At 36.6% G+C, this 27,117-nt stretch overlaps 1 protein-coding gene across 2 annotated transcripts; it reads right to left on the bottom strand.

The window, feature by feature from the left end:
- Window positions 1-224: 224 nt before the first annotated feature.
- LOC121318984 (alpha-1-antitrypsin-like) lies at window positions 225-26,399 on the bottom strand. 2 transcript variants are annotated; one of them, XM_041256231.1, is made up of 6 exons: window positions 26,018-26,399; window positions 25,387-25,569; window positions 3,682-4,213; window positions 2,116-2,383; window positions 869-1,016; window positions 225-511 (listed from the first exon to the last, which is right to left on the bottom strand). In XM_041256231.1, the coding sequence occupies exons 2-6, from the start codon at window positions 25,543-25,545 to the stop codon at window positions 320-322; spliced, it is 1,299 nt and encodes a 432-aa protein (XP_041112165.1). In that variant the 5' UTR covers window positions 25,546-25,569; window positions 26,018-26,399; the 3' UTR covers window positions 225-319. The 2 variants fall into 2 exon arrangements, with proteins under 2 accessions (XP_041112165.1, XP_041112159.1); XM_041256225.1 differs by lacking the exons at window positions 225-511; window positions 869-1,016; window positions 2,116-2,383; window positions 3,682-4,213 and adding exons at window positions 22,488-22,709; window positions 22,950-23,097; window positions 23,939-24,206 and having other exon boundaries at window positions 24,855-25,569; window positions 26,018-26,125.
- Between the last annotated feature and the right edge of the window lie 718 nt (window positions 26,400-27,117).

Raw genomic sequence — 27,117 nt, 5'->3', positions numbered from 1 at the left:
AACCACTGGGCAGCTGATGATTGACCATCATTGTGCCAACCAGCCAATCTTGTGTTGGCTACAGAGCAGTGGCCCAACATTGGCCCAACCAAGGAGGACATATGTATAAGGCAGCTATTTCAACCTTTACAATCAAATGGATAACATCATGATAATTAATTAGCATTCCAACTCTAGCTTTTCCCAGTCCTAGCAAAAACAATATTCAATGGCCAACAGAGTTATAAATGCAATGCTGTTTTTAATATCACTTCCAGGAATCAACACACAAAAAAATCAGAATACAGTTTTAGTGATTTGACAGAATATGACAACAGTTTTATTTTTCAGACGGATTGACTATTTTTCCCATGAAAAGTATGCTGTTGGTATTGTGGTTGCTAATCACAAGCAGGAAAGGCCTGTTGAATTTCAATGTCGGAGGCATTGAGAGGGGCATTATTTCAATACCAGTGCCGGCCGCTGCCTCGGTTCCCTTCTCATCAATGTCTATCGCTGCACTGTGAACAATCTGCAAAGAAACAATGAAGTCAGGTGTTTTATTACGCAGATTAGTATTGAAACAGCTATGTTTCTGTACATGTTTATACACAAAAAAATAGCGTCACAATCGCCTATGTGATCAGTCCTCAAAACTTAATAGATACATTATGCACCATACTTCCATAATGCTGTATTTTGTTGGGCAATCTTGGATATATATGTTTACAGAATGCATTTAAAATGTTCAATGCCATGATGACTTGTGAACTTATAAAATATAAAGATGCATTTTCAGCAGATAATGAGGAATTCAAGAAACATCAATGTTGTAAAATATTGTCATGCAAGTACTATTTTAAAGACTAGTATAGCAACACTTTATTACCTTAGATACTTTCAGCTTCACCTCTTCACTTATTCCTGACAGGTCTGCTGTGTTACTAAACACATCCGTAATGCCCATCTCAGACAGTACATTTTGAAGTGAACAGGTTGCAGAAATTGAAAATTTGGGCAGAATAACTAGCCATCGTCTGTTAAATAAAAACAAATTGAGCACAAGCATTAATAATGTTGTAGTGATTTCATTGATTAATTGAATTAATCTGTATTTAACCTACTGTACATTTTCATAAAAGTTAGTGTATTGTATTATCATCATTAGTTGTTTGCAGGTGTGATGTACAGCTCCTCTGTAACTTTTTGTATTGAGATTCTTGAATGATTTAGATGGTGGCACATATTAATACTGCTGTTGTAATCGCTAATGTGTGGAAAACGTTTTACAAATAAAAAAGTTAGGAAAAATAAATCAGCCATATAGAGACATTAGATCTGCATTAAGGGACAAGTTACAGAGTACATGTTAAACAAAACAATTGTAGTTAACCTTCTTTTATATATACTTAGTGTTAACCAACTAAGCGTTACATAATTCAAACACATTGCAGTAACTAGTAGTTCATATAAATAAATACATACAAGTATGTAGTTTCATGAAAATCCGTTTTTATTTACTATATGTTTTGTTTCTTCAATAAGGAGAAGACATTTTTTCCTCTTTGATTGTCTAGTATGTCGAGATCTTTATTTTTGTTGTTGTATTGGGGACCTCTCGCGAAATCAGTTTTTGGTTATAGAGTAATCTTAAAATGTGGGCCAATGTTTGTTCATTTATTTATTTATTTATTTATTTTACCCGGATATTAATCACTATTATTCAGGTCCTGGGAAAATGGTGGCAAGTTCCAGCATATTCATCTCGTGAGACCCATTTCGCATCTCCTAAACTTATTTGCTGAGTCTATTTCTGTTGTTCTTAATGCTTTGAACTATAGCTTCAGTGGCTAATGATTCCTATACGAAACAGGTTTAACCTCACTGCTTGTTATGTAAACTGAGCCTGATACAACTAAAATTAGCCAAGGTTGGGGTTGTCAGTCCTGTACTTGGATGGCTGGTCTACAATTGAAAATCAATTGCAAAAGAGAGTGGTAAACTGAATGCATATGGGAACATCCCTTTAAATGATGCTGCTGCAAGGCTATAGCTATATCATGCCTCAACAATTTTCAAATAATAATTCTATCAGTAATAACGACAATAATATTGACCATTGGTTTGCAATGTTACCTTCTTTGTACGTTTCTATGCCATTTTGTAAAATGCTCTTTGCACCAAGCCTCTTCCAGGTCTTTCATTCCTTTTTGAGGCATGAGGAGCATCAATGAGGCATTTCCAGTGTATGGGAGCTTCAGTACATGAGTGGACAGCTCTTTATCATAAAAAACATCAAACATGCCCATTCTGGACATCATCTGAACTGGAACTGTTGTCTGTGCATCCACATGAAACACATCTTCACGAGTGAAATTGGGTTCAAACGGCTTTTCCCATTTCCCTATTGATATAAAGCAAGGATTATTAGTGCTTATGTTCTCAGGCAGAAGTGAAAATGTGGAATTTGAATATTGAACCAAACATCTTGAAAGCATGCATAATAAAGTTTGAGTTAATACTGCAACTAGTGACCATCATTCCGTGGGAGACAGATTGTACCAGACATCGTCAAAAAAGATAGCAGCAGATGGGTTGAAAAGGAATGGACAGCCAAGATAAGTTAGCTGGGCTTGTCAATGAAACACAGTAGGTATCCACCACAGTGTTAGAATTCATGTTTTTAATCTTGTTTTTTTTTTTCTTTGCAGGTATGGTAAGATGTTATATGAAACAGTTGCTATAAATGTTTAGTTACTCTGTTCATTTGTCCAGCAGTTCATTTTTGACAGGTAATAAATTCTCATTTTAAATAAAAACTATTTTTAATAAAAACAACTTAATTTTCCCTTTTTTTCATACATTACCATGATAAAAGGTTTTACATAGGATTTGACAGTGTACTTTGTGATATTTTGCTTAGTCTGGACGACTTTCATAAAATAGCTGCCAGTTCTGAAAATAGGACTTTCTGGAGAATTTAGACTTATAGATCATGGCTTGGACAAAATCTTGTAGCTCCTCAATAGTAGAAGATATTTGAAATCTGATTTTTTATTTTTTATTAAAAACCTCATAAAATTCTGCATCTTTCATATGTGGATAATTTTTTTATATCTAACTAGGAAAGGGGTCAAATTGGCAATTTTTAAAAAAATATTACTTATTATACATTTTTCAATTATTTTTTGGGCAGTGCAGTTGATATAAAAAACATACATTTCACAATAAAATATATTATATCATTGGAAACAGCTACTAAAGGCCTTTCTATAGATATACTAGGGTTTAACTTCTGATGTAAGGTGGCCAAACTACAAGCGCTAAACACAAAGTGGTCATATTCAAGCCCAAACATGGTCATTCTACCTAGGCGTCAAAGGGTTAAGACAAGTACTGTCTGTGTTTATGATGAGTCCTATTCTTATCAATGAGATTCTAGATAGAATCTCATTGATAAGTTGCTTTTGTTTTTTCCTTCAAGCGATCACTTGAAATGACTATTTTTACTGGTTTACATATATATTATTATTATTATTATTATTATTATTAGAGTATTTCATTATTAGTAGTCATAGTAGTAGTAATACTGTTTTATTATGTGGTGCATACATATCATTTTAATACAGTATGCATTTCTACCTGTCAAACTAAAAAGACCACATGACATTAAATAGTGAGCATAGAATTTGTATCTCTTACCTTTGAAAAACATGTAGCTGACTAGAAGCATTACACTTTCAGGACTCAGGTCTTTGATTAAGTCAGTGATTTTGCCATGAGTTTTGTCCTTCACATACTTGTTTATTATGTCCATTGTCTCACTGGTGTTTTTAAAGTTGACAGTGAAGCCCTCTGAGTGATAAAACTGCTTAATGTCCTCTATAAATTGGGGAATCGGCTTGAAGCCCTCATGTACATAGACCGCACCTCCTGTGGATAGCTCCAGCTCTGTCTGCAGGTTGAGCATTTTCAAAAGGTGCGCAAAGGCTTCATTCACTTCGGTTTCGTTGATCTTCATATCATTGAATCCAAGCCCTTCAAAAATCTGGCTTTGTGTTGCACCCTTTGCACCCAGTGACAACATTGAAAGAGCCATGGAGATGCTCAGGGGAGAGTAGAAGATGTTTTTTGATTCCCCGTCTTTCTGGGAGGCCAGTTGTTTATACAATTTGAAAGCAAACTCAGCGTTCTTCTCTGCAATTTTATGGGACAGGATCTCATCGCGTTGATGGTGGTGGCCATCATGGTCGTGGTGGCTATGGTGGCCATGACCTTGCTGGTGGTGGCCATGGTCATGGTCATCTTTATGCTTCGGGTGTTTACCATGGTGGTCACAATGGACAGCACTGCAGAGCAGAGCTGCTAATAAGCACAAATAAAGCGTTGTCCTCATTTTGGTTACCTTAAAAAGGGCTACCTATAATGACATTATAAAATAAATTAAGCCATCAGAGAGACTGTATAAAACGTAGGTTAACCCATCAGCTTATATTGTAAGCACAGAACTGAGGTTTCAACATATTAAACAAGATTTAGGTACCTGGAGAGAGCAACCTGCTGTTGGCCACTGAATAAACTGGTACTTCTCAAAAATGTATGGCTTAAATTAATAACTTCGTCCGTGCACTAGTAAGTTAAATAAATACATAAATCAATCACCGGATAAGAAGTGCAATGCATACTTAGACAATGTTAACACACACTCAACACAGAATAATATTTTAACTTAGTCTTCCTGCAATTGTGTTTTGCTAGTTTTTAGACTCCATTTTCCTTTGCACTTTCTTAAAAAATACCAGGTGTCCTTCTAACTGAGTCTGACCAGGTTTATAAAGGTGGATTATTACAATTTTCCACCACAAATCGGTCAAGTGATTACAAATATTTCAGTACGTCTACTTTGTATTATTATAATTTCATTAAATTCCATCAATATGAGGATATTAAAATCAATATTATTATTTTAAAATCAGTACAGTTCAATTAAATCGGTTTAACTTTTAAAATACTAATATAAAACAATACTAAAAGATAAATGTAAAAACAGAAACCACAATTTATTTTTTTCATCACAATACAAACCTCCAGTATTTATTGTCAATTACAGATAGATTGTGGATATGCTGAGAAGTTGTGCACTTACCTTTAAGTATTACTTCACTGCCCCAGCTGTTCCTCCTGGTTTATCTTTTTATATTCACATGAACAGATTAAGCAAGAGGAACCCATGTGCATTATCCAGTCAACAACCTCTAGACTGCACTTTACCTTTATTTGTGTTTGTTCATTTGGCAACTGCATGTACTCTAGTTTGCTGACCATGAGAAAAGGTAAAGCTACCAAGCAATAATATACATTAGTGGCCCTTTACTAGAAAAATAATAATTTAAGCACATTATCTTGCGTTCATGCCTCAACCCTGACAACCCTGGGATGAGGGATTAGTTTAGTTTCCATATAAATCCTTTATTTTACTCGCAATTTACAACAACTACATGGCTAAGGTATGATATTATATTATATAGAAAATTGAGAAATGAAAGTACAGCCGCAACACGAAAGGCAAAAGCGGATTATTTATTGCACTATATAGATATGAATTTAAATAACCCATGTTCCTTTTGGCAAGGCATTAATACATTATTTAATAAAGGGAAAAAAGATCTTTACCTCGCATTTAAATGTGCAACGACAAATGGTTACTGACTCTACAAATCGCCTTTGTTTTTAACCAGTATTTTACAAACCTAAATGGATATGCAAGTAAACTGAAAACGTTAGTTTATGAAATCTTTACTGACCGTAACCTTTCATGCCACTTTAAATTTAAACCAGTAAAAGAGGGCAAAGTATATAAACACCTAATGCAAATTGATACATCCAAAAAAGCATGTGCGGATGGGTTAGAACCGAGACTCTTAAAAGCTGCTGCCTACCCTTTGAAAAATCCACTTACTGTTAATTAACATGTTGTTAATAACTGGTGAGATTCCATATGAGTTCAAACAAGCTAAAGTATCTCCTGGCTTTAAAAGTGTTACCGTCCCAGGTAACTATAGGTCGATATCTGTCTTATCAGTTTTATCAAAGATCATAGAAAAAAATGTGCAAAACCAATTGACCACTTATCTAATAACAAACAATTTACTCACGGATTATCAATCTGGTTTTAGAAAAGCCCACTCGACTACAACTGCATTATTGAAATTTACAAATGATATATACCGAGCTACAGGGGTAAAGAAACTGGTGCCATTTTTATTGATTTTTCCAAAGCTTTTGATTTAGTTAATCATACAATACTTCTAAACCAGTTAAGTAGACTTGGAGTTACCAGTACTACATTATCGTGGTTTAACTCTTACTTATCAGATCGTTCTCAAGCTGTTGTCTTTGAAAAAAAGAAAGCCAATTTCCAGCCTATATCCCTATAGTGTTCCGCAAGGGTCAATTCTTGGACTTCTTTTATATTCAATTTTTATTAACAAAATACCTAACGTTTGCTTGAAAAGTTCAATAGATATGTATGCAGATGATACTGTGGTTTATTAGTTCTGATAACATCCATGATTTAACTAAAATACTACAGAGCGATTTTGAAAAACAAATCACAGATCTATGTACTAGAACATTTCAGAGTAACGACTGTTAAAAGTGCTGCTGAAAGAAAAGCTTTTTCATTTGCTGCTGTTGCTGATTGGAATAATTTACCTATAGAAATTATATCAGAGACCTCTGTCTGTAATTAACAAAATGTTGTTTACTCATTTAAACATGTAATTTGTAATCATAATGTATATTATGTATGTATTATCTTTATTTATTTATTTATTTATTCATTCATTTATTTATTATTATTGTTGTATTTTACGTAAATCGTTTGTTGACTAGGACCTATTTGCAAACGAGCTGAGTGCAGCTCAACATTTCTTTGCTAAATATAAATTTAACAAACAAACATATCAGGAGTAATTAAAATCAACAAGGTACAGAATGAATGTATAACAACTGTATTTATATGGGTTTAATTTGCAGTCAGATTTCCAGAGTTTACTTTTATTGTGATGCCCCTAAAACCTGGAAGCCTGTATTACATGTCACTGTTGTGCATTTATTTGTTTTAAAAAGGTTTTGATAGTAATGAAGCCTTTGTCAAAAATGCATTTGTGTGGGGTGGATATACCGTTCTGCATAATCCTGATACAGATAAGAATTACTGTAACTAGTACAAGTAGAAATTACATTTTGTATTAGAGTATAATTAAAATGTAATGATGCTAAACCCATTGGTATGTAAACTAACTCTTTCTTTATCCTTCGATGAGTTCAGTTTAAATCATGATAAGAAAATATGTGCCATAGGTACCTTATGGAGCAGTGTCACCTTAGGTCTAATAATTTACAAAAATCCAGCAGCTGCCAAATGTTCTAACCAATGCTCATAAAATTGTTTCCCAATTCTGGTCCCTAAAGTCTTATAGGCAGTGAATGCTGCTGTGTATGTGAAAGAACTTCAAACTAAAAATACAGTTTGGTAATTTTGTTTATGATATTTTATTTTTGCAAGTCGTTAGGCCTCATATGGCTTTTTTTTTTTTATTAAATAGTTGTGTGTTTAATCGTATTGAAACAAGAAAAGGCAAAGGACTAGAGAGATGAAGTTTAACAAAACATAATCAGGTACAGATATTATAAATGTTATAAAATTATTATGTTTTTGACTGACTGACATCGCTGGCCTTGTCTTGATTAGTGAGACTAGGTGGTCGTCTATGATTTGCTGACAGAAGCAGAAAACATCATTCTGGAAAACGCTGCTGACAAAGGAAACCAAGAAGAAAATGTTTCGACATGGTAGTGTAAGAAAATACCATTTAAAAGCTTGTTAAATATGACAGTATACAGTATATACACAACACAGTTTGCATAATAGCTATTTACATAGGTTACAAAAAAGTTTTATGTAGTGTTGAGTGATACGTTTATTATTATTATTATTATTATTATTATTATTATTATTATTATTTATTATTATTATTTATTTATTATCAGATGCCCTTATCCAGGGTGTCTTATAATTGTTATAAAATCACAGTACAAAGTATCACATTATAAAATATCACATTTCACAGTATCACATTACAAATAAAAACAATTGTAAAGTACAATAAAATCAGTAGTAAAAGATCAAAAGCAAATAAAAGGAAAAAATAGAGAATACAGTCAATAATTACATACAGCGGGTTTGACTAAGAGCAGTTAACTTATTGTAAAACTATTTGCTTATATGAGTAAAGTCCAGTATGAGCACGTAGTAAGTATGATGAATGGATGAGAATGATTTCAAATGCAGTGCCTATAAAAAGACTACACCCCCTTGAACTTTTTTCACATTTTGTTGTGTCAGTACCTCAGAGTTTCATACATTTTTTTCCCACTTATCTACACACCATTCTCCACACTGTTAAGGGGAAAAAAAGTTTTTATTGAGAAAAACATTATATATTAAAAATACAAAACTGAAAAATCATAATTGGGTAAGTCTCCACCCCCCTGAGTTAATACTTGGTAGAAGTACCTTTGGCAGCAATTACAGCAGTGTAACAGTTGGGATAGGTCTCTACCAACTTTGCACACCTAGATTTGACAATATTTGACCATTCTTCTTTACAGAATTGTTCAAGCTCTGTCAAATGTCTTGGGGAGCGTTGATTGTCAGCAATCTTCAAGACATGCCACAAATTTTCGATTGGATTTAGGTCGAGGCTCTGACTGGGCCACTCAACTACATTTACCTTTTTGTTCCTTAGACACTCCAGTGTAGCTTTATTTGTGTGCTTTGGGTCATGGTCATGCTGAAAGGTGAACTTCCTTCCCAGTTTTAGCTTTCTTGCAAAGGGCAGCAGGTTTTCCTCAAGGAATTCTCTGTGCTTTGCTCCGTTCATTTTCCCTTCTATCCTGACACGTGCCCCAGTCCCTGCCGATGATCTAGGCAGGGTATTGGTGGTGCTCTACACCTTCCATTTCTTAATAATTGTCTTCACCGTGCTCCAAAGGATATTCAAGGCCTTTGATATTTTTTTATACCCATCCCCTGAACTGTGCCTTTTGACAACTTTGTCCCGGAGTTCTTTTGAAAGCACCTTGGTGCTCTTGGTTGAGTCTTTGCTTTGAAATGCACTACTCAGCAGAGGGAACCTACAGGAACTGTTGAATTTGCCTGAAATCATGTGACTCACTACAGTTTAACACAGGTGGAGGCTTTGTGTATGATTTTGAAGGTGATTGATTACACCTGAGCTAATTTAGGATTGCTATTAGAAGGGGGTGGACACTTATCCAACCAAGCTATTTTAGATTTTATTTTTAATTAATTTTCTACAAATTTCTAGAATATTTTTTTCACTTGGAAGTTGTGAGGTAGGATGTGTAGATAAATGACCGGGGGTCCACTCTGACTCACATGGTAAGAACCCCCCTGAAGGTCAAGGGAGGCTGAAGTCTGCCCTTGAGGTTGGGGAAGTGAGATCACTTGCCCCCCAGAGACGACTGATGCAAAGGCATGTATGAAAAGGTGGAGAAGGGGAGGAGGAGGAAAATGAAACACTAGACAACGAAGGTGCAGGTGATCAGGGCTTAAATAGATAATAGGTACTAATTGACAGGAGATTGGAAGCCCACTGCTGCATGCCCCCTGAACTACGCAGGCTAACATTTCACAGGGCGTGAGCTGGGGGTGTTAGGATAGGGCAGAGGAAGCAGAAGGGAGCAGTAAGTAGGACAGAGTGCCGGCTAAAAAGAACCGGACCTAGGATAGAAGAGTGGACGAGGCATGAACACATAAATCGGCTACTGGGGAAGCACGGCGCCTTTGCGCCCCATATTCTAGAAATGAGGGCAGAGATGAGATGCTGCCTTTCTATGTGTTAGTTAATACAGGATCAATCAGCGGTTTGCTACTATCATGTCTGCTTGAAATGGAAAAGGTAAACTCACATTCAGAGATTTGGGTTTTGCAACGCCAGATATTCTCTTAATAGTGGAAATCCTTAGCTCATAATCAAGAGAGATTTCCAGTCTCGTACCACGTCTCAAACCAAGTATTAATGCTGTAACATTTGGGAGGATGAGCGGAGATATGAATAGGATTGCTGAGGAAGTGACCCATATTTTGATTAGATGGGGATTAGCGTTAGCCTTGATTGTGGGAATGCTGCCACGATCTGCCTACTGGAGGAAGGCTGGAGCATTGTAGGCTCTGGAGAAGTGCAGTAACAGATTTAAACAGTAAACTAGAGCGACTTTTGCAGCTGCAGTAGTGAGCTGATCTGAAGAGGGAGTGGAGATCTGCTGTAGTGAGGAGCGATTAACAGTAGAGGGCGGGATTTGCTGAACAGAGCAGAGTCTGAGGTAGAAAACAATGGAGTGCTGTAAGTAGTGTTCAGAGGCCCGGCTGTGAGAGCAGAGATCTGCTGAAGCAGAGATCTGCAATAGAGAACGGATGACTACCATCAGTAGAGTGCGGTGGTCTGCTGCAGAGAGTAGGGATCTGCTGAATGCAGTAGATATTGGTCTTTCAGTGTTAAGGCAGATTTAGATGGAGCCAGAGATGGGGCTGCTTTTGGGCAGAGATGAAGATTGCAGAGATCTGAGACCACTGCAGAACCAGAGAGGATGAAGAATGTGTTGCTCCGAGGCGTCTGCAAAACCTATTGATTGGTCAGGAGCAGTTTATTGTCTATTGGGGGTAGGAAGACTGTGGCAGGCTGGGATGTGGATAGAGGCCCAGAGACAGACTGCAGTTCAAAAAATATATGCTTTTATTATAAATAGATACAAAAATAAAAGGGCACAAGGGCCAAAACAAAGTGATTTAAACACAAAAAGAAAGACAAAAAGCAAAACTAACAAAAATAACAATTTCCAGGCTGGGCAATGCCTTCACTGGATTTATCAAAATTCAAAAATCACACACCAAAAACCACCAACCTGCTTCCTCAGCTCCCTCCTCCCAAATGAGAAGCAGAGGCCTCCTTTTATGTCAGGTGACTGGGCGCTGATTGATCATTAATTAACCTAATCAACTAATCAACCCCAGCCACCTGAACATAATAAACCCAGGCAGGTAGGGGAAATTAACCCCATCCCTGCCAATTTAAAAAGGGCAGAGCTTTGCTCTGCCACAAAGACATTGACTGGAACGTTGATAAATCGTAGGACATGGTTCCATGACTGATTGGCGGATCGCGTTGATGAAATGATGACTTTGATGAAGCTGGTCGGATGGGAGGAGCAGCACCAGATGAGTAAACACAAATCTGGGAACAGGAATAAGTCGCAGGAATGGATGCGTGATGCAGGGAAGCAGGACGTTACTATGATGGTAGATACTGAACATCTCAAAAACAGCTGAGTAAGGTTGCTTCATGATTAGGTTCTTGAAGAGGGGAAGAGTTGAAATTGGAGAACATCAATTGCTATAAAAGGTTGAGGAGAAGGGGGACTCCTGTGAATCCCTCAGTGTGACAACAAACTGCAGGAATGTATAGAAAAGCTGGAGTATGCGAGCTTCACAGTGATAGCAAACCAGCTGCGAGACTGTATAAAATTTGTGGTGTTCTACTGCCGTCTAGCGGTTATGATTGGAATTAACCATTGGCTTGAGTGAAACCGAGTAGAATATGTTGGTTATTGTGATTAAAATCCGTCGGTGTAGAACAATAATTGCGTATTCTTTTAGATTTTAATGTCTTCGTTGCGTGTTTTAGGACAGTTAGTCTTGTATATAAATACATTAACACAGTATTTAGATGTCACAATTCGACGAGTTGAACGAGCCCTCGCAGATTGTGAAAGCGCAGCAGCAGCAAGCCAGAAGATTGCGGTACTGAGGCACAGAGCTCGCAGTGTCGGATGAAGCTGCCTGGTCACCACGGCGACTTACCACTCCCCGCAGTCACTCAATGAGGGCGTTGCCGTGGTAGCCATGGACTGAGAGGCTCCGGTGGAAAAGTTGCAGAACAGCAGTGTTGTTGAAGCATGTTGTGACCAGTCGAAAGCACAAGCCGCCACACGTTGAAATGGAGTATGAAATTAACTGGATAAATCTTTAAAACGTTGAACGTAGCTAATAGAAATCCAGGGCAGGATCTTATGAAGGAACGGTAAATTGTGCTGGCTCTGGGAGCGGTGGAGGGGCACTTGATTGCAAGCGAAGAGTAAAGAAAGATTCAGCTGACAGAGCTTTGTGGTGGATTTAAATAGGAGCTATGGCAAGGTAAACGCTGACAACGGGAATGTCGATGTCTTGTTGAAGGAGCTTTAGAGGTTTTAGTGGAGGGCCAGTCTGTCTAATAAAGATGCGGACGAGTTGAGAAATGAAGCTGTGGTTTGGATGGTGCTGTAATGAGCAGGAAAGACTAACGCTGGAGCTCCTGCAGCCGAATGGAGAAGCTGAATGATGAGAAGCAGCACTCGAGCAGGTAGGAAAATATTTGATAACATCTTGGGAGCGCTGCACGGAGAATTAACCTCCAGTGAAAGGCAACGAAGTGTAGATTAGCGGTGAAGCACAAAAAGGCCGCATCTGAGCGTTTGCTACAAAAACGAAACGCCAGCATGCGAAGGTTCATGTGATCAGGGCTTAAATAGATAATAGGTACTAATTGACAGGAGATTGGAAGCCCCCTACTGCATGCCCCCTGAACTAGGCACCTAACATTTAAAATAATTTACATTTGGGACTAAATTACACTGAGGATATATACACAATAGAAGTTTCTAGTTTTGCTTTAATTTAAATGTGTTTTAAATATTTATTATTTTTCTTCTGACAAATGACAGGTAGCTGTGTTATAAGCGGTATAAACCACTTCAGGCCATGCGGTTCCAATGATATATACCACTTCTGGGGTGCTTATCACCACTCCAGGTGGGGGGGGGGGGGCGACAATAAGAATGTATCTGTTCATGTTTATCTGTTCAATCTATTTATTCAACTCCACCAAACGGGTGTTTACCCACTTTTTTACTCACCACTACACCACTGGTTTGACTTGTTTACAGTAACAAATAGTAGAATAAACAGCAAAAATGAGCTGATTTACTTTTAATTTATTGATGCCAGCGGCTTTGCTCGTCTTAAAAAATTCCCAGCTCGCTGCGCTCAAATTAAAAAAAAAAAATCCATGGTCGCCGCTCTCAGCAGCTACTCACTACTATTCTCTCCTAGCAGAACTTTTCATCTCTGATTCCATTACAGTACACCCTGCCGGTGCGGCATTATAGTACACCATGCCAGTGAGGCGTGCTGCTCTTTCACTTTCCTATAAGGCACCTGAGATGCACTGTTATGATTTTATTAATCGCTATTTAAATAATTGCATAAGATAAGTTATAAATATATTTATTTCACGCCTCCACTGTTTTAATTGCATTTGGATCATTCCAGACACCACCTGATATGTGAGCACAACAAACTCAGCAATGCATTATCCACCATTGGTTAAAAAAAAAATTAATGAAACAGACACATTTGTTATATAAGGTAAGCTATGTTAGGTAGGTGAAGGATTCTTAATATTATGAAGGTGGCTCTTTTGATCAAAAAAAAATGAATAAGTAATAGTAATAGTTGCCTACTTATTTTGTTTGATCAATTGATTAATTAACTATTTCGGACCAAATAAAAGCCATGCACTTCAGCTGTGTTGCACAGGCTTTCCAGTTGGGCCCGTTGTGTTTGTCTGTTGGATGCAGCTGTGACTGGACGTGTGTTTTCCCCCTACTAGTATAGCGGGTAAGCCTGATTTTGATTTTTTGGGTTCCCTTCCTGCAGTGTAATTCTTGGTATGGATTCTTTTTATTATTTTGTTTGAGTGTTAACAGGACAGACGCGGAGTGTTTGCTGGCCACCTGTAGCCGTGTCTTGCCTGGAGTTTGGTAATATTTTTAAATTGTATTTTGTTTGGTTTTGATCATTTATTGGTATGGCTGATACTCATTTTCTGTTGTATTGCTTTTTGTAGGTTTTTACTGTCAACTACCGTTTTCTTTACCACTGTTTGCGTCTAACTGGTTACACTATGGAACCAGAGATTCTTAATTTTTTTTCCTGTGACTATATTGTGTTTTTTTTTTTTTATTGAAACCACTGCGTTTAGTATTTGTTTGTGGACAAAATTAGAATCGCACTAAATGAGAGATGCCAGAGACATAGCAGCAGTCAGTGAAATTTTTCAGAACCGAATTTTTCTAGTCTTCATGCAACATCGTCAAATCAATGTTATAAGTTAGTTTTTTTCACTTTTTTTTTTTTTTTAACGGTTTCATGTGTGAAATAATGTCTGGAGTAGGAAAGCTTAGAAAAATTCTGAAATTATAACAATCTAGTAGTTCTACATCCTGTTTTAGTAAGTGGTTTCATTAGAGTACCACTATGAATGTCAGGTATTTTTTATTATATATCGTAAAATGTATTTTTGTTTCTGTTTTAAAGTATTTTCAGCATTTTTTTCCACTCCATTTTTTATGCAAACTTTAATCTTCCATCAAATGATTTTATACCATAATGCCCTAACAAAAAAATCTTAGTACAGCATTATAAATGCAATATTTTGGAATCAGAAGTAACAAATAATATCCATTACATTTGCTTTTGTGTAGGTATATTATTCTATAGGTGTTCATTGCCATCAACATACTTATGGGAGTGAAAAAGATTCCTTCCTACCATGCCTGTTGGTCATCCCAGCCTGAGCTGAGTCACTATACTTCATCACTTATGTCAGTAAACAGACTTAGCTGGCTTCTCACACACATACATCCTGATAATTCAGTCATGCCTGAGAGAAATGACATACGCCATGACAAGCTTTACAAAATTAGACCACTCATTGAAAAACTAAAAAGCAATTTCCAGAAACATTACTCCCCAAAGAAGCAATAAGCTGTAGATGAAACGATGGAAATTCAAAGGAAGGTCCAGTGAAGCGAGGGTATAAAATCTCGAGCTGACATGAGTGGTCACGTCTGTGACTTTCAGATTTCAGCAACAAGCTCAGTGAAGAGAAGCTCTGGTGACAGTTCAAGAAGAAGTGAAGATAGCGACTGCAGATACAAATCCTACATTACTGTTGAACAACGCACAAGCCAGGCCCAGCACATGCCTGTATACAGCACCTCGAGGAATTGTGCTGTATGCAGTACAGCAAAGGAGCCGCATAGAACCCGGTGGATGTGCTCCAACTGCAAAGTGGGACTATGCTTGAACTTGGAGAAGAATTGTTTTACTGTGTTCCACCAAAAATAGACTATTGGTCAATTTACAATAAGGGACTGCAGAGTCACACTGGTTTTAATATGTAACCACAGGAGAACTCTGAGACTATTTTTTTTTTTTTTTTCAACAGTTTTGTTGTTTTCAAGGTTCTAGTTTTATTATATGTTCATTAGTTATGATACTACAAAAAAAAATTGGGTACTGTGAATCAAACTGTTTTCCTTTTTGTATCTTTGTTTCTTGTCATTAAAGAATATAGTTTTTGTTTTGTTTTTCTGTAACTGTGGTTTCTGGTCCTATACCTGTGGTCTCGCTAGAGGAACGGCAGCTTTGTATTTAAAGTCACTATTTCCCATTGATAGCGCGCACTGCCGGTTTGAGAGTCTAGATATTAAACTAGTGCTTTAGTAAGTTAGAACTTATTGTTCTGAATGATTTGAATTTGTGTTAACAGTAGTTGTCAGCCACCATAGTTGGGTGGCGTGAGGAAAAATAGACAGTGCAGTTGGGAAACAGTGCCTTTTTACTGTTCGCTTTGTATACCGTATTGTATGTCGTGCATTTTGTATCTTGCCAGAATTTTCCACTTCCTTAACTATCCGGTGCTATCTAAACCTTACACATGTAATCGGTGTTTGTGCTATTTTTCTTTACACCCTGCATCTCTAGCAGTAATTTGCGCCTGAGATCACATTAGTGTGTGATTTTATTTAATTGGTTTATTTATGTTATTAGTAGCGCACAATTAGTATTGATTACACTATGTAACACAATTTTTGTTCCTGGGTAGTAAGTGTTATTTCCTAATTGCTTATGCCTCAAAAGTAAATACAGTATAATCGTAAATCTCCTACTCGCTTCTAAATCTTTTGTAGTCATTTTTGTATTACTTTATTATAAATATGTGTTAATTTGGATTCATATGTTTTTTTCTGACTTTATGTGAACGAAAAGACACGCATTTGCCTGTTTTCCCATTGGAAATAGTGATATTTTGAAATATCACTGTCCTGGTCACAAAAGCAAACTCTGTGGGGAATAATAGCCATTTTCTATACTTTTGAGGCATAAGCAATTAGGAAATAACACTTACTACCCAGGAACAAAAATTGTGTTACATAGTGTTATAGGTAGGGCTTCTGTTTTTCGATTTTAATAAATTTCATATTTCGGTACTTGTTTTTATAGTTATTGTCGAGTTTTATGTAAGTCATTTTTTTTTTGGGGGGGGGGGCTTTCACTTTTTATATTATGTATGAAATTATTGTTTTCGGTTAAAATGCTTTGGCGTTTTTTTTTTTTTTTTTTTTCTTTCACAATAGTAGTAACTCGACAGTAGTTGCACACTTAGCTGTACCTTGTTTCCTTTGCTGTCTTCCACAAGAAAATCCTTATAGCCACGAGCACATTCTTGCGTAAGCTTTTTTTTTTACATTTTGCCAAAACTTGCAACTCTGTTTTAAATTATCATTATCTAACTCTAAAATAACTCTTAAAAAACCGCAAAAGAGATTTCTACTAGAATTGTAATCTAGTTTTAAATCTCACAAGATTTAAATAATGGTTTCAAATGTTTGTAGAACATAAGAACATAAGAAAGTTTACAAACGAGAGGAGGCCATTCGGCCCATCTTGCTCGTTTGGTTGTTAGTAGCTTATTGATCCCAAAATCTCATCAAGCAGCTTCTTGAAGGATCCCAGGGTGTCAGCTTCAACAACATTACTGGGGAGTTGATTCCAGACCCTCACAATTCTCTGTGTAAAAAAGTGTCTCCTATTTTCTGTTCTGAATGCCCCTTTTTCTAAACTCCATTTGTGACCCCTGGTCCTTGTTTCTTTTTTCAGGCTGAAAAAGTCCCTTGGGTCGACACTGTCAATACCTTTTAGAATTTTGAATGCTTGAATTAGGTCGCCACGTAGTCTTCTTTGTTCAAGACTGAACAGATTCAATTCTTTTAGCCTGTCTGCATATGACATGCCTTTTAAGCCCGGAATAATTCTGGTCGCTCTTCTTTGCACTCTTTCTAGAGCAGCAATATCTTTTTTATAGCGAGGTGACCAGAACTGCACACAATATTCAAGATGAGGTCTTACTAGTGCATTGTACAGTTTTAACATTACTTCCCTTGATTTAAATTCAACACTTTTCACAATGTATCCGAGCATCTTGTTAGCCTTTTTTATAGCTTCCCCACATTGTCTAGATGAAGACATTTCTGAGTCAACAAAAACTCCTAGGTCTTTTTCATAGATTCCTTCTCCAATTTCAGTATCTCCCATATGATATTTATAATGTACATTTTTATTTCCTGCGTGCAGTACCTTACACTTTTCTCTATTAAATGTCATTTGCCATGTGTCTGCCCAGTTCTGAATCTTGTCTAGATCATTTTGAATGACCTTTGCTGCTGCAACAGTGTTTGCCACTCCTCCTACTTTTGTGTCGTCTGCAAATTTAACAAGTTTGCTTACTATACCAGAATCTAAATCATTAATGTAGATTAGGAATAGCAGAGGACCTAATACTGATCCCTGTGGTACACCACTGGTTACCACACTCCATTCTGAGGTTTTTCCTCTAATCAGTACTTTCTGTTTTCTACATGTTAACCACTCCCTAATCCATGTACATGTGTTTCCTTGAATCCCAACTGCGTTCAGTTTGAGAATTAATCTTTTGTGCGGGACTTTGTCAAAAGCTTTCTGGAAATCTAAATAAACCATGTCATATGCTTTGCAATTATCCATTATCGATGTTGCATCCTCAAAAAAATCAAGCAAGTTAGTTAGGCACGATCTCCCTTTCCTAAAACCATGTTGACTGTCTCCCAGTACCCTGTTACCATATAGGTAATTTTCCATTTTGGATCTTATTATAGTTTCCATAAGTTTGCATATAATAGAAGTCAGGCTTACTGGTCTGTAGTTACCTGGTTCAGTTTTGTTTCCCTTTTTGTGGATCGGTATTACGTTTGCAATTTTCCAGTCTGTCGGTACCACCCCTGTGTCAAGAGACTGCTGCATGATCTTGGTTAGCGGTTTGTAAATTACTTCTTTCATTTCTTTGAGTACTACTGGGAGGATCTCATCCGGCCCAGGGGATTTGTTTATTTTAAGAGCTCCTAGTCCCTTTAACACTTCTGCCTCAGTTATGCTAAAGTTATTTAAAACTGGATAGGAACTGGATGACATGTGGGGCATGTTGTCAGTATCTTCCTTTGTAAAAACTTGTGAAAAGTAATCATTTAACATATTTGCTATTTTTTTTTCTTCCTCTACGATTTTGCCATTTGTATCTCTTAAACATTTAATCTCCTCTTTGAATGTTCTCTTGCTGTTGTAATATTGGAAAAACATTTTGGAATTGGTTTTAGCTCCCTTAGCAATGTTCATTTCTATTTCTCTCTTGGCCTTTCTAACTTCCTTTTTGACTTGCGTTTGCAGTTCCGTGTACTCTTTCTGCGTACTTTCTTTTCGGTCCTTTTTTAATGCTCTGTAAAGTGCCTTTTTTCGCTGAATATTTTTTTTAATTGATCTATTAAACCATTTTGGCAATTTAGTTTTACATTTAGATTTGTCTACTTTAGGGATGTAATTGTTTTGCGCCTCTAGTACTACATTTTTGAAGAACAACCATCCTTCTTCTGTGGGTGTTTTCTCTATTTTACTCCAATCTACTTCTGTTAGTCTCTGTTTCATGCCTTCATAGTTTGCTTTTCTAAAATTGTAAACCTTAACTTTAGTCTTTACTTTTGGGGATTTAAAAAACACTTCAAATGAGACCATGTTATGGTCTGAGTTTGCCAGTGGTTCTCTGACCTCTGTTTTAGTTATTCTATCTTCGTTATTTGAAAAGACTAAATCAAGGCATGCCTCCCCTCTAGTCGGTGCCTTCACAAATTGTGTTAGGAAGCAGTCATTTGTCATTTCCACCATTTCTATTTCATCCTTCGCGCTACCCACCGGGTTTTCCCATTTTATTTGGGGGAAGTTGAAATCCCCCATTAGTATGGCTTCTCCTTTGCTACACACATTTCTAATGTCATTGTATAACAGATTATTGTGCTCACCGTCTGAATCTGGCGGTCTATAGCATGCTCCTATTATTATGCCTTTTGAATTTTTGTCTGTTATTCTGACCCATATTGATTCGGTTTTATTTTCTTTGTCCAGGTTTAACACCTGGGCTTCAAGACTGTTTCTTATGTATAGCGCTACCCCTCCTCCTCTTCTGTCCTGCCTGTCTTTCCTATACAGTGTATACCCACAAATATTATATTCGTCCCCATCACTCTCAGATAACCACGTTTCTGTAACACCTATCACATCATAGTTACCTGTTAGTGCAGTAGCTTCAAGTTCTAGAATTTTGTTTCTGATACTTCTAGCATTTAGATAAATACATTTAATGGTTGTCTTACCTGAGTTGTTGTTCTTGTTTTGATGCGGTCTCCCTTCTGTTTTTTTGTTGATTTCTCCCCCCTTCCTTTCTAGTTTAAATGCTTCCGAACCTGCTCGAGGATCTTTTCTCCGAGTAGACTAGTTCCCTTGTTATTTAAATGCAGTCCATCCCGTCTATACAGATAGTCCTCGTTGTAGAATGTGGTCCAATGATCAAGATAGGTGAAGCCTTCCCGTGTGCACCACGTCTTCAGCCATGCGTTTTGATTAATTATTTCCAGCTGTCCATATGGTCCTTTGCAAGGTGCGGGTAGTATACCAGAAAATACCACAGTTTTGGTTTTCTCTTTTAATTTCCTTCCTAGCTCTCTGAATTTATTTTGCAGGGAAGTTGTGAACGTTTTGACAGCACAGTGCCAACAGCCCTGGAAGTAAAATTACAATGAGTTGGAGTGCTCAATGGAAGCCTGCCAGCTCCACAATGCTCAAGCACGCTCACTCGTTTCGTGACTTCGAAAAAAGCTTGCAAATGTGCAAAATGTAATCTTTCTTCTTTGATAAACTTTGTGCTGCTTGACTAATCACCAGGTTAAAGCAATGGGTTAAGAGTGTATACATACAGCATGGGCACTTTTTCCTTAGCTTTTGCCTGTAAGCCAGCTCATTCATAGCACGATTAATACTTCGACTGGGCATCGCAGCACTCACTCACATCATAAAACCTGTCCCATCCACAAGTCTCTGGATAATTAACAACTGTGATCCACAGGAGATGTCAGTAGTTTCATTGAGTTGCCATGCAAAAAACATAGCTGTAGTTATTTCTCTTTTAATTTCCACTGTACTGTATAGACAATATTAGCCGCACATGACCTATACCAAGCCTGGCAACAAGATTAAGTCTAATTATGAGTGGTGAAAGCTAGCCGCAAATTTTTATCATGTAGCCAATGCAATTGGTGCTAATTAGGGAGTGGCCACCTGCATAAAAGCAGGAAGAAATCCTCTGTCTAGGAGAGAGGAGTTTGGTGAGTGGGATCTGCGTTGTTTCCGCATTTTGTATTTGTAAGTAGTGAAGACAAATGCCCAATCTATGTTTTTCTGTTTGGTTTACCGTAACTGCCTTTTTGTTTGTACTTTGTGTTATTTAGTTTATTAAATGAGCACTTTGGCGCTGAAATTGCAATTCTTTGCTTCTGAGTCTCTGTCTCAGAGACCCTACCCTGCAACAGCGCCCTTGTTTAAAGAATAAAATCAATCACAATTTCTGACTCCATCACCATTTGTCTGATACAAAGCCCATCTCTTCAATTCTGCAATTTATTTGAATATCTGTCAATGTCACAGCCTGCCTCGCATGCCTAATCAGTCTGTCTTTATTGTGCAGTTCACAGCGCTTCCTCCAGTTTTACCTGACAAAACTGCAGCCAAAACAAAGCGAACGTTAATGTAACAGTTAGTCATTAAACAATTTTAGATACTGTGATGTATTTTTTATTTTTAAATCTGTGATCTTTAGTTGTGTTTGTACATTTTCATTTGCAGATTAACTGTGATATTAGGGCCTTATCGAGCACTATATTCTGCAATTTTGAATACTGACTTTGATGCTGTTTTAATCCTGGAAACTTGTTTTTGTTTCTTTATCTTTTGCTAAACTGCATTATGTTTTACATTGTCTGCAGTTCTATGAATGGTTAACATTTTGATTTAATTTTGCTTTTGGGTCGTTAATGGGGAATTTAAAAGTATGCACTATATTACAGTCCACATGTCATCTCTTTTGGCAAGTGATATTTTCAAAATCATATTCTGAATTAAAATACTTCTGTTGAAAATATAGTACTGTACCAGTAAAACCAATACAGTGCATCTAAATGGAAGCCTGTTTAGTTTAAAACACAATCCTTTCAGCTCTGTATTTTTTGATATTTTTATCTTTTCTTTGTTCCTTAAAAAATGGACAAGGGTTGGAAAGGGCCAAAATTAAATAATCAGATATGCGTTGCACCGTTTAACAATCACTCAAGTGAAAATATTATAGGATATGTGAATGCTGACTGTAAAATTTTGTAAAATTACTTTTACAAAATTCAATGTAGGCTTTGCCTCAATAGCCTCTTCTGATGAGTCGCTTCTGTTCCGCACCTTTGTTAGTCGTTCAAAGAAAAAAAGTTTTGTTAGATCCACATAAAGCTGAACAATTGCAGATAAATTTAGAATAAACCTGAAGAGATCCACACTTATTTTTGAGCGTTACGTTGCTTCCCCACCTGGCTTTTATCTTTAAATTCATCAAAAGAGGAACATGTTTACTTTAGCCAATCAACAACCTCTGGGCTGTTGCTGTTACCTTCATTTGTGTTTTTTGACCAAGAGAACAAAGTAAGGTTTTCAAATAATAAATACACATTTGTGATCCTTTATCAGACAAATAACAATTTGCCCTGTTTTTATGAATGATTTCCACAACCTTGTTTCATAGGATTTACACACATTGTCTTGCAGTCATGCCTCAAGCCTGACCACCTTGGGACGAGGAATCATTTTTCTCTCCATGCCCACTTAATGCTTGGCCTCCTCTTAATGTTTTGCGTGCAAACACGCCCATTGCCAATTATTTGTAATTATTTGTGCATTCCAATTATAAAAAATGGTATTGCTTTCAAGTTCTAGATAAAATATCATCTTGTTTTCCGTCAGTGTTCAGTTACCCCTTGGATTCAGCCATCAATGTGAACTGACCTGCAGGCAAGGCCAATGGAGTTATAACTACATTTAATATCACTTGCAGGAAACAACACACAAAAAAATCAGTATGCAGTTTTAGTGATTAGACAGAATATGACGAGTTTTATTTTTCAGAAGGATTGACTATTTTTCCCATGAAGAGTATGCTGTTGGTATTGTGATTGCTAATCACAAGCAGGAAAGGCCTGTTGAATTTCAATGTCGGAGGCAATGAGTGGGGCATAATTTCAATACCAGTGCCTGCTGCTGCCTTGGTTCCTTTCTCATTAATGTCTATCGCTGCACTGTGAACAACCTGTGAAGAAACAGGGAAGGCAGGTGTTTTATTACACAGATTAGTATTGAAGCAGTTATATTTCTTTATATGTTTATACACAAAAAACGTGTATCATGATCGTCCATGTCCTCAAAACTTAAACTGGGTACATACAGCCATAATGCTGTATTTTGATAGGCTATCTTGAAATATATATAAATATATAATATATAATATATATATATATATATATATATTAGTATAGCAACACTTTATTACCTTAGATACTTTCAGCTTCACCTCTTCACTTATTCCTGACAGGTCTGCTGTGTTACTAAACACATCCGTAATGCCCATCTCAGACAATACATTTTGAAGTGAATAGGTTGCAGAAATTGAAAATTTGGGCAGAATAACTAGCCATCGTCTGTTAAATAAAAACAAATTGAGCACAAGCATTAATAATGTTGTAGTGATTTCATTGATTAATTGAATTAATCTGCATTTAACCTACTGTACATTTTCAGAATATTTGGTGTATTTGTTGTATTTACAGTATAATCGTAAATCTCGAAAAACTAATCACTTCTAAATCTTTGTGAACGAAAAGACACAAATTCACCCGTTTTCTCATTGGAAATAGTGATATTTTGAAATATCACTGTCCTGGTCACAAAAGCAAAGTTTGTGGGGAATAATAGCCATTTTCTATACTTTTGAGGCATAAGTAATTAGGAAATAACACTTACTACCCAGGAACAAAAAAAGAAAAAAAATTGTTACACGGTGTTATAGAATAACCCTAAAATGTGGGCCAATGTTTGTTTATTTATTGAGGTCCTGGGAAAATGGTGGCAAGTTCCAGCATATTCATTTTGTGAGAACCATTTCCCATCTCCTAAACTTATTTGCCAAGTCTATTGTGTTGTTCTTAATTTAAACTATAACTTCAGTGGCTAATGATTGCTATACGAAACAGGTTTAACCTCACTGCTTGTGATTTACCTGACTGACTTGAGTAAATTATGTAAACTGAGCCTGATACAACTAAAATTAGCCAAGGTTGGGGTTGTCAGTCCTGTACTTGGACGGCTGGCCTACAATTGAAGATCAATTGCAAAAGAGAGTGATAAACTGAATGTATATGGGAACATCCCTTTAAATGATGCTGCTGCAAGGCTGAAGATCTATCATGCCTAAACAATTTTCAAATAATAATTCTATCAGTAATAACGACAATAATATTGACCATTGGTTTGCAATGTTACCTTCTTTGTACATTTCTATGCCATTTTGTAAAATGCTCTTTGCACCAAGCCCCTTCCAGGTCTTTCATTCCTTTTTGAGGCATGAGGAGCATCAGTGAGGCATTTCCAGTGTATGGGAGCTTCAGTACATGAGTGGACAGCTCTTTATCATAAAAAACATCAAACATGCCCATTTTGGACATCATCTGAACTGGAACTGTTGTCTGTGCATCCACATGAAACACATCTTCACGAGTCATTTTGGGGTTAAATGGCTTTTCCCATTTCCCTATCGATATAAAGCAAGGATTATTAGTGCTTATGTTGTCAGGCAGAAGTGAAATTGTGGTATCTGAATGTTGAACCAAACATCTTGAAAGCATGCATAACACAGTTTGAGTTAATACTGCAACTAGTGACCATCATTCCTTGGGGGACATACTGTACCAGACACCTAAAGGGATGGTACATATTTTTTTGTATTGATCAGTTGTTTTTTATTGTAACATCAGACATTTGATTATGTGTTTTTGGTCACATGGAGGTATATTCTGATGACATTACAGATCATTAGAAAGAAGAGCCTACCAAGAAGTACGTGAGGTTTAAGACAAGTACTGTCCTATCAGTGAGATTCTAGATAGAATTGTATTGGCTTACTGTAGATTATTGGTTTTAATTGCATTCTTTTAAACAGTTTAATTTGCTTTTACTTTTTCCTTGAAGTGATTACTTGAAATGATTTTTTACTGGTTTAATGCATATTATTATTATTATTATTATTACAGTATTTCATTACTAGTAGTCATAGTCATCGTAGTAGTAATACTGTTTTATTATGTGGTGCATACTTATCATTTTAACAGTATTGCATTATACCTGTCAAACTAAAGAGCGCATGACATTAAATAGTGAGCACAGAATTTGTATCTCTTACCTTTGAAAAACATGTAGCTGACTAGAAGCATTACACTTTCAGGACTCAGGTCTTTGATTAAGTCAGTGATTTTGCCATGAGTTTTGTCCTTCACATACTTGTTTATTATGTCCATTGTCTCACTGGTGTTTTTAAAGTTGACAGTGAAGCCCTCTGAGTGATAAAACTGCTTAATGTCCTCTATAAATTGGGGAATCGGCTTGAAGCCCTCATGTACATAGACCACAACTCCTGTGGATAGCTCTAGCTCTGTCTGCAGTTTGAGCATTTCCAAAAGGTGTGCAAAGGCTTCATTCACTTCGGTTTCGTTGATCTTTGTATCATTAAATCCAAGTCCTTCAAAAATCTGGCTTTGTGTTGCACCCTTTGCACCCAGTGACAACATTGAAAGAGCCATGGAGATGCTCAGGGGAGAGTAGAAGATGTTTTTTGATTCCCTGTCTTTCTGGGAGGCCAGTTGTTTATACAATTTGAAAGCAAACTCAGCGTTCTTCTCTGCAATTTTATGGGACAGGATCTCATCGCGTTGATGGTGGTGGCTGTGGCCATCATGGTCGTGGTGGCCACGACCTTGCTGGTGGTGGCCATGGTCATGGTCATCTTTATGCTTCGGGTCTTTACCATGGTGGTCGCAATGGACAGCATTGCAGAGCAGAGCTGCTAATAAGCACACGTAAAGCGTTGTCCTCATTTTGGTTACCTTAAAATGGGCTACCTATAATGACATTATAAAATAAATGGAGCTATGAGTGAGACTATATGAAACGTAGGTTAACCAAGTAGCTTACATTGTAAGCACAGAACTGAGGTTTCAACATATTAAACAAGATTTAGGTACCTGGCGAAAACAACCTGCAATTCAACTCTTGATGTTCTTTTACAAATATCTTCTTTTTCAGTATGCCTATTTTGTAATATTATGATTTCATTAATTTCACCAATGAGGAAGGTATATAGTAATTATTATTATTATTATTTTAAAATCAGTGCAGTTCTATTCAATCGGTTTATTTTTAAAAATACCAATATAAAACAATACTAAAAGATAACTACTGTCAAATGTAAAAACAAAACCACTTTTTTTTTTTTCAGCACAATACAAATCTCCAGTATTTATTGTCAATTAGACAGATTGTGGATATGCTGAGAAGTTGTGCACTTACCTTTGAGTATTACTTCACTGCCCCAGCTGTTCCTCCTGGTTTATCTTTTTATATTCACATGAACAGATTAAGCAAGAGATACACATGTGCATTATCCAGTCAACAACCTCTAGACTGCACTTTACCTTTATTTATGTTTGCTTATTTGGTACTGCATGTACTCTAGTTTGCTGGCCAATAGAAAAGGTAAGGCTACCAAGAAATAAATACAAATTAGTGTCCCTTTACTAGAAAAATAACAATTTTAAGCACATTATCTTGCGTTCATGCCTTAACCCTGAGCACCCTGGGATGAGGGATCTGTTTAGTCTCCATATCCACGCAATCCTGTATTTTACCCACAATTTACAACAACTACATGGCTAAGGAATTTTACCATGAGTAGTTAAAATCAGCAAGATACAGAATGAATGTATAACAACTGTATTTGTATGGGTTTAATTTGCAGTCAGATTTCTAGAGTCGACTTTTATTGTGATGCCCCTAAAACCTGCAAGCCTGTATTACATGTCACCGTTGTGTATTTATTTGTTGTAAAAAGGTTTAGACAGTAATGAAGTCTTTGTAAAGAATGAAATTGTGTGGGGTGGATATACCGTTCTGCATAATTCAGGTAAAAATAGTTAAGAAGTAATTGGTGCAAGTGGAAATTACAATTTGTATTAGAATATATATTAAAAAAAAGAAAACTAACTCTTATTTATCCTTCATGAGTTCAGTTTAAATCATGATAAGAAAATATGTGCCACAGGTACCTTATGTGACCTTAAGTGTCACCTTAGGTCTAATAATTTACAACAATCCTGCAGTTGCCGAATGTTCTAGCCAATGCTCATAAAACTGTTTCCCAATTCTGGCCTCTAAAGACTTAAGGAAGCGAATGCTGCTGTGTATTTAAAATAACTAAAACTACTATTTAACTTTTGGTTAAATAACTGTGTTTAATCATACTGTGACAAGAAAAAGGCAAAATCCTAGTGAAAATCAAGTTTAACAAAACATAAGCAAATACAAGCTGTTGTAAGTTCAAGTTTATGTAGTTTCTATTCATACCTCTATGTTATATATGCATCACTTAAAAACAAAACAAACATATTATC

The sequence above is a fragment of the Polyodon spathula genome, chromosome 1, assembly GCF_017654505.1.
Source record: "Polyodon spathula isolate WHYD16114869_AA chromosome 1, ASM1765450v1, whole genome shotgun sequence".
Classification (NCBI taxonomy): Eukaryota; Metazoa; Chordata; class Actinopteri; order Acipenseriformes; family Polyodontidae; genus Polyodon; species Polyodon spathula.
This window is presented reverse-complemented; position numbering and strand designations above follow the sequence as displayed.

What these genes read in the sequence shown, in the direction of transcription:
- LOC121318984 (XM_041256231.1), bottom strand. Translation starts at nt 25,545, where the DNA reads ATGAGGACAACGCTTTACGTGTGCTTATTAGCAGCTCTGCTCTGCAAT. An exon ending in ATGATGGCCACAGCCACCAC is followed by an intron (nt 4,214 to 25,386) that starts CATCAACGCGAT and finishes GATGGCCACCAC; the next exon opens with CATCAACGCGATGAGATCCT. An exon ending in CAGCTACATGTTTTTCAAAG is followed by an intron (nt 2,384 to 3,681) that starts GTAAGAGATACA and finishes TTATATCAATAG; the next exon opens with GGAAATGGGAAAAGCCGTTT.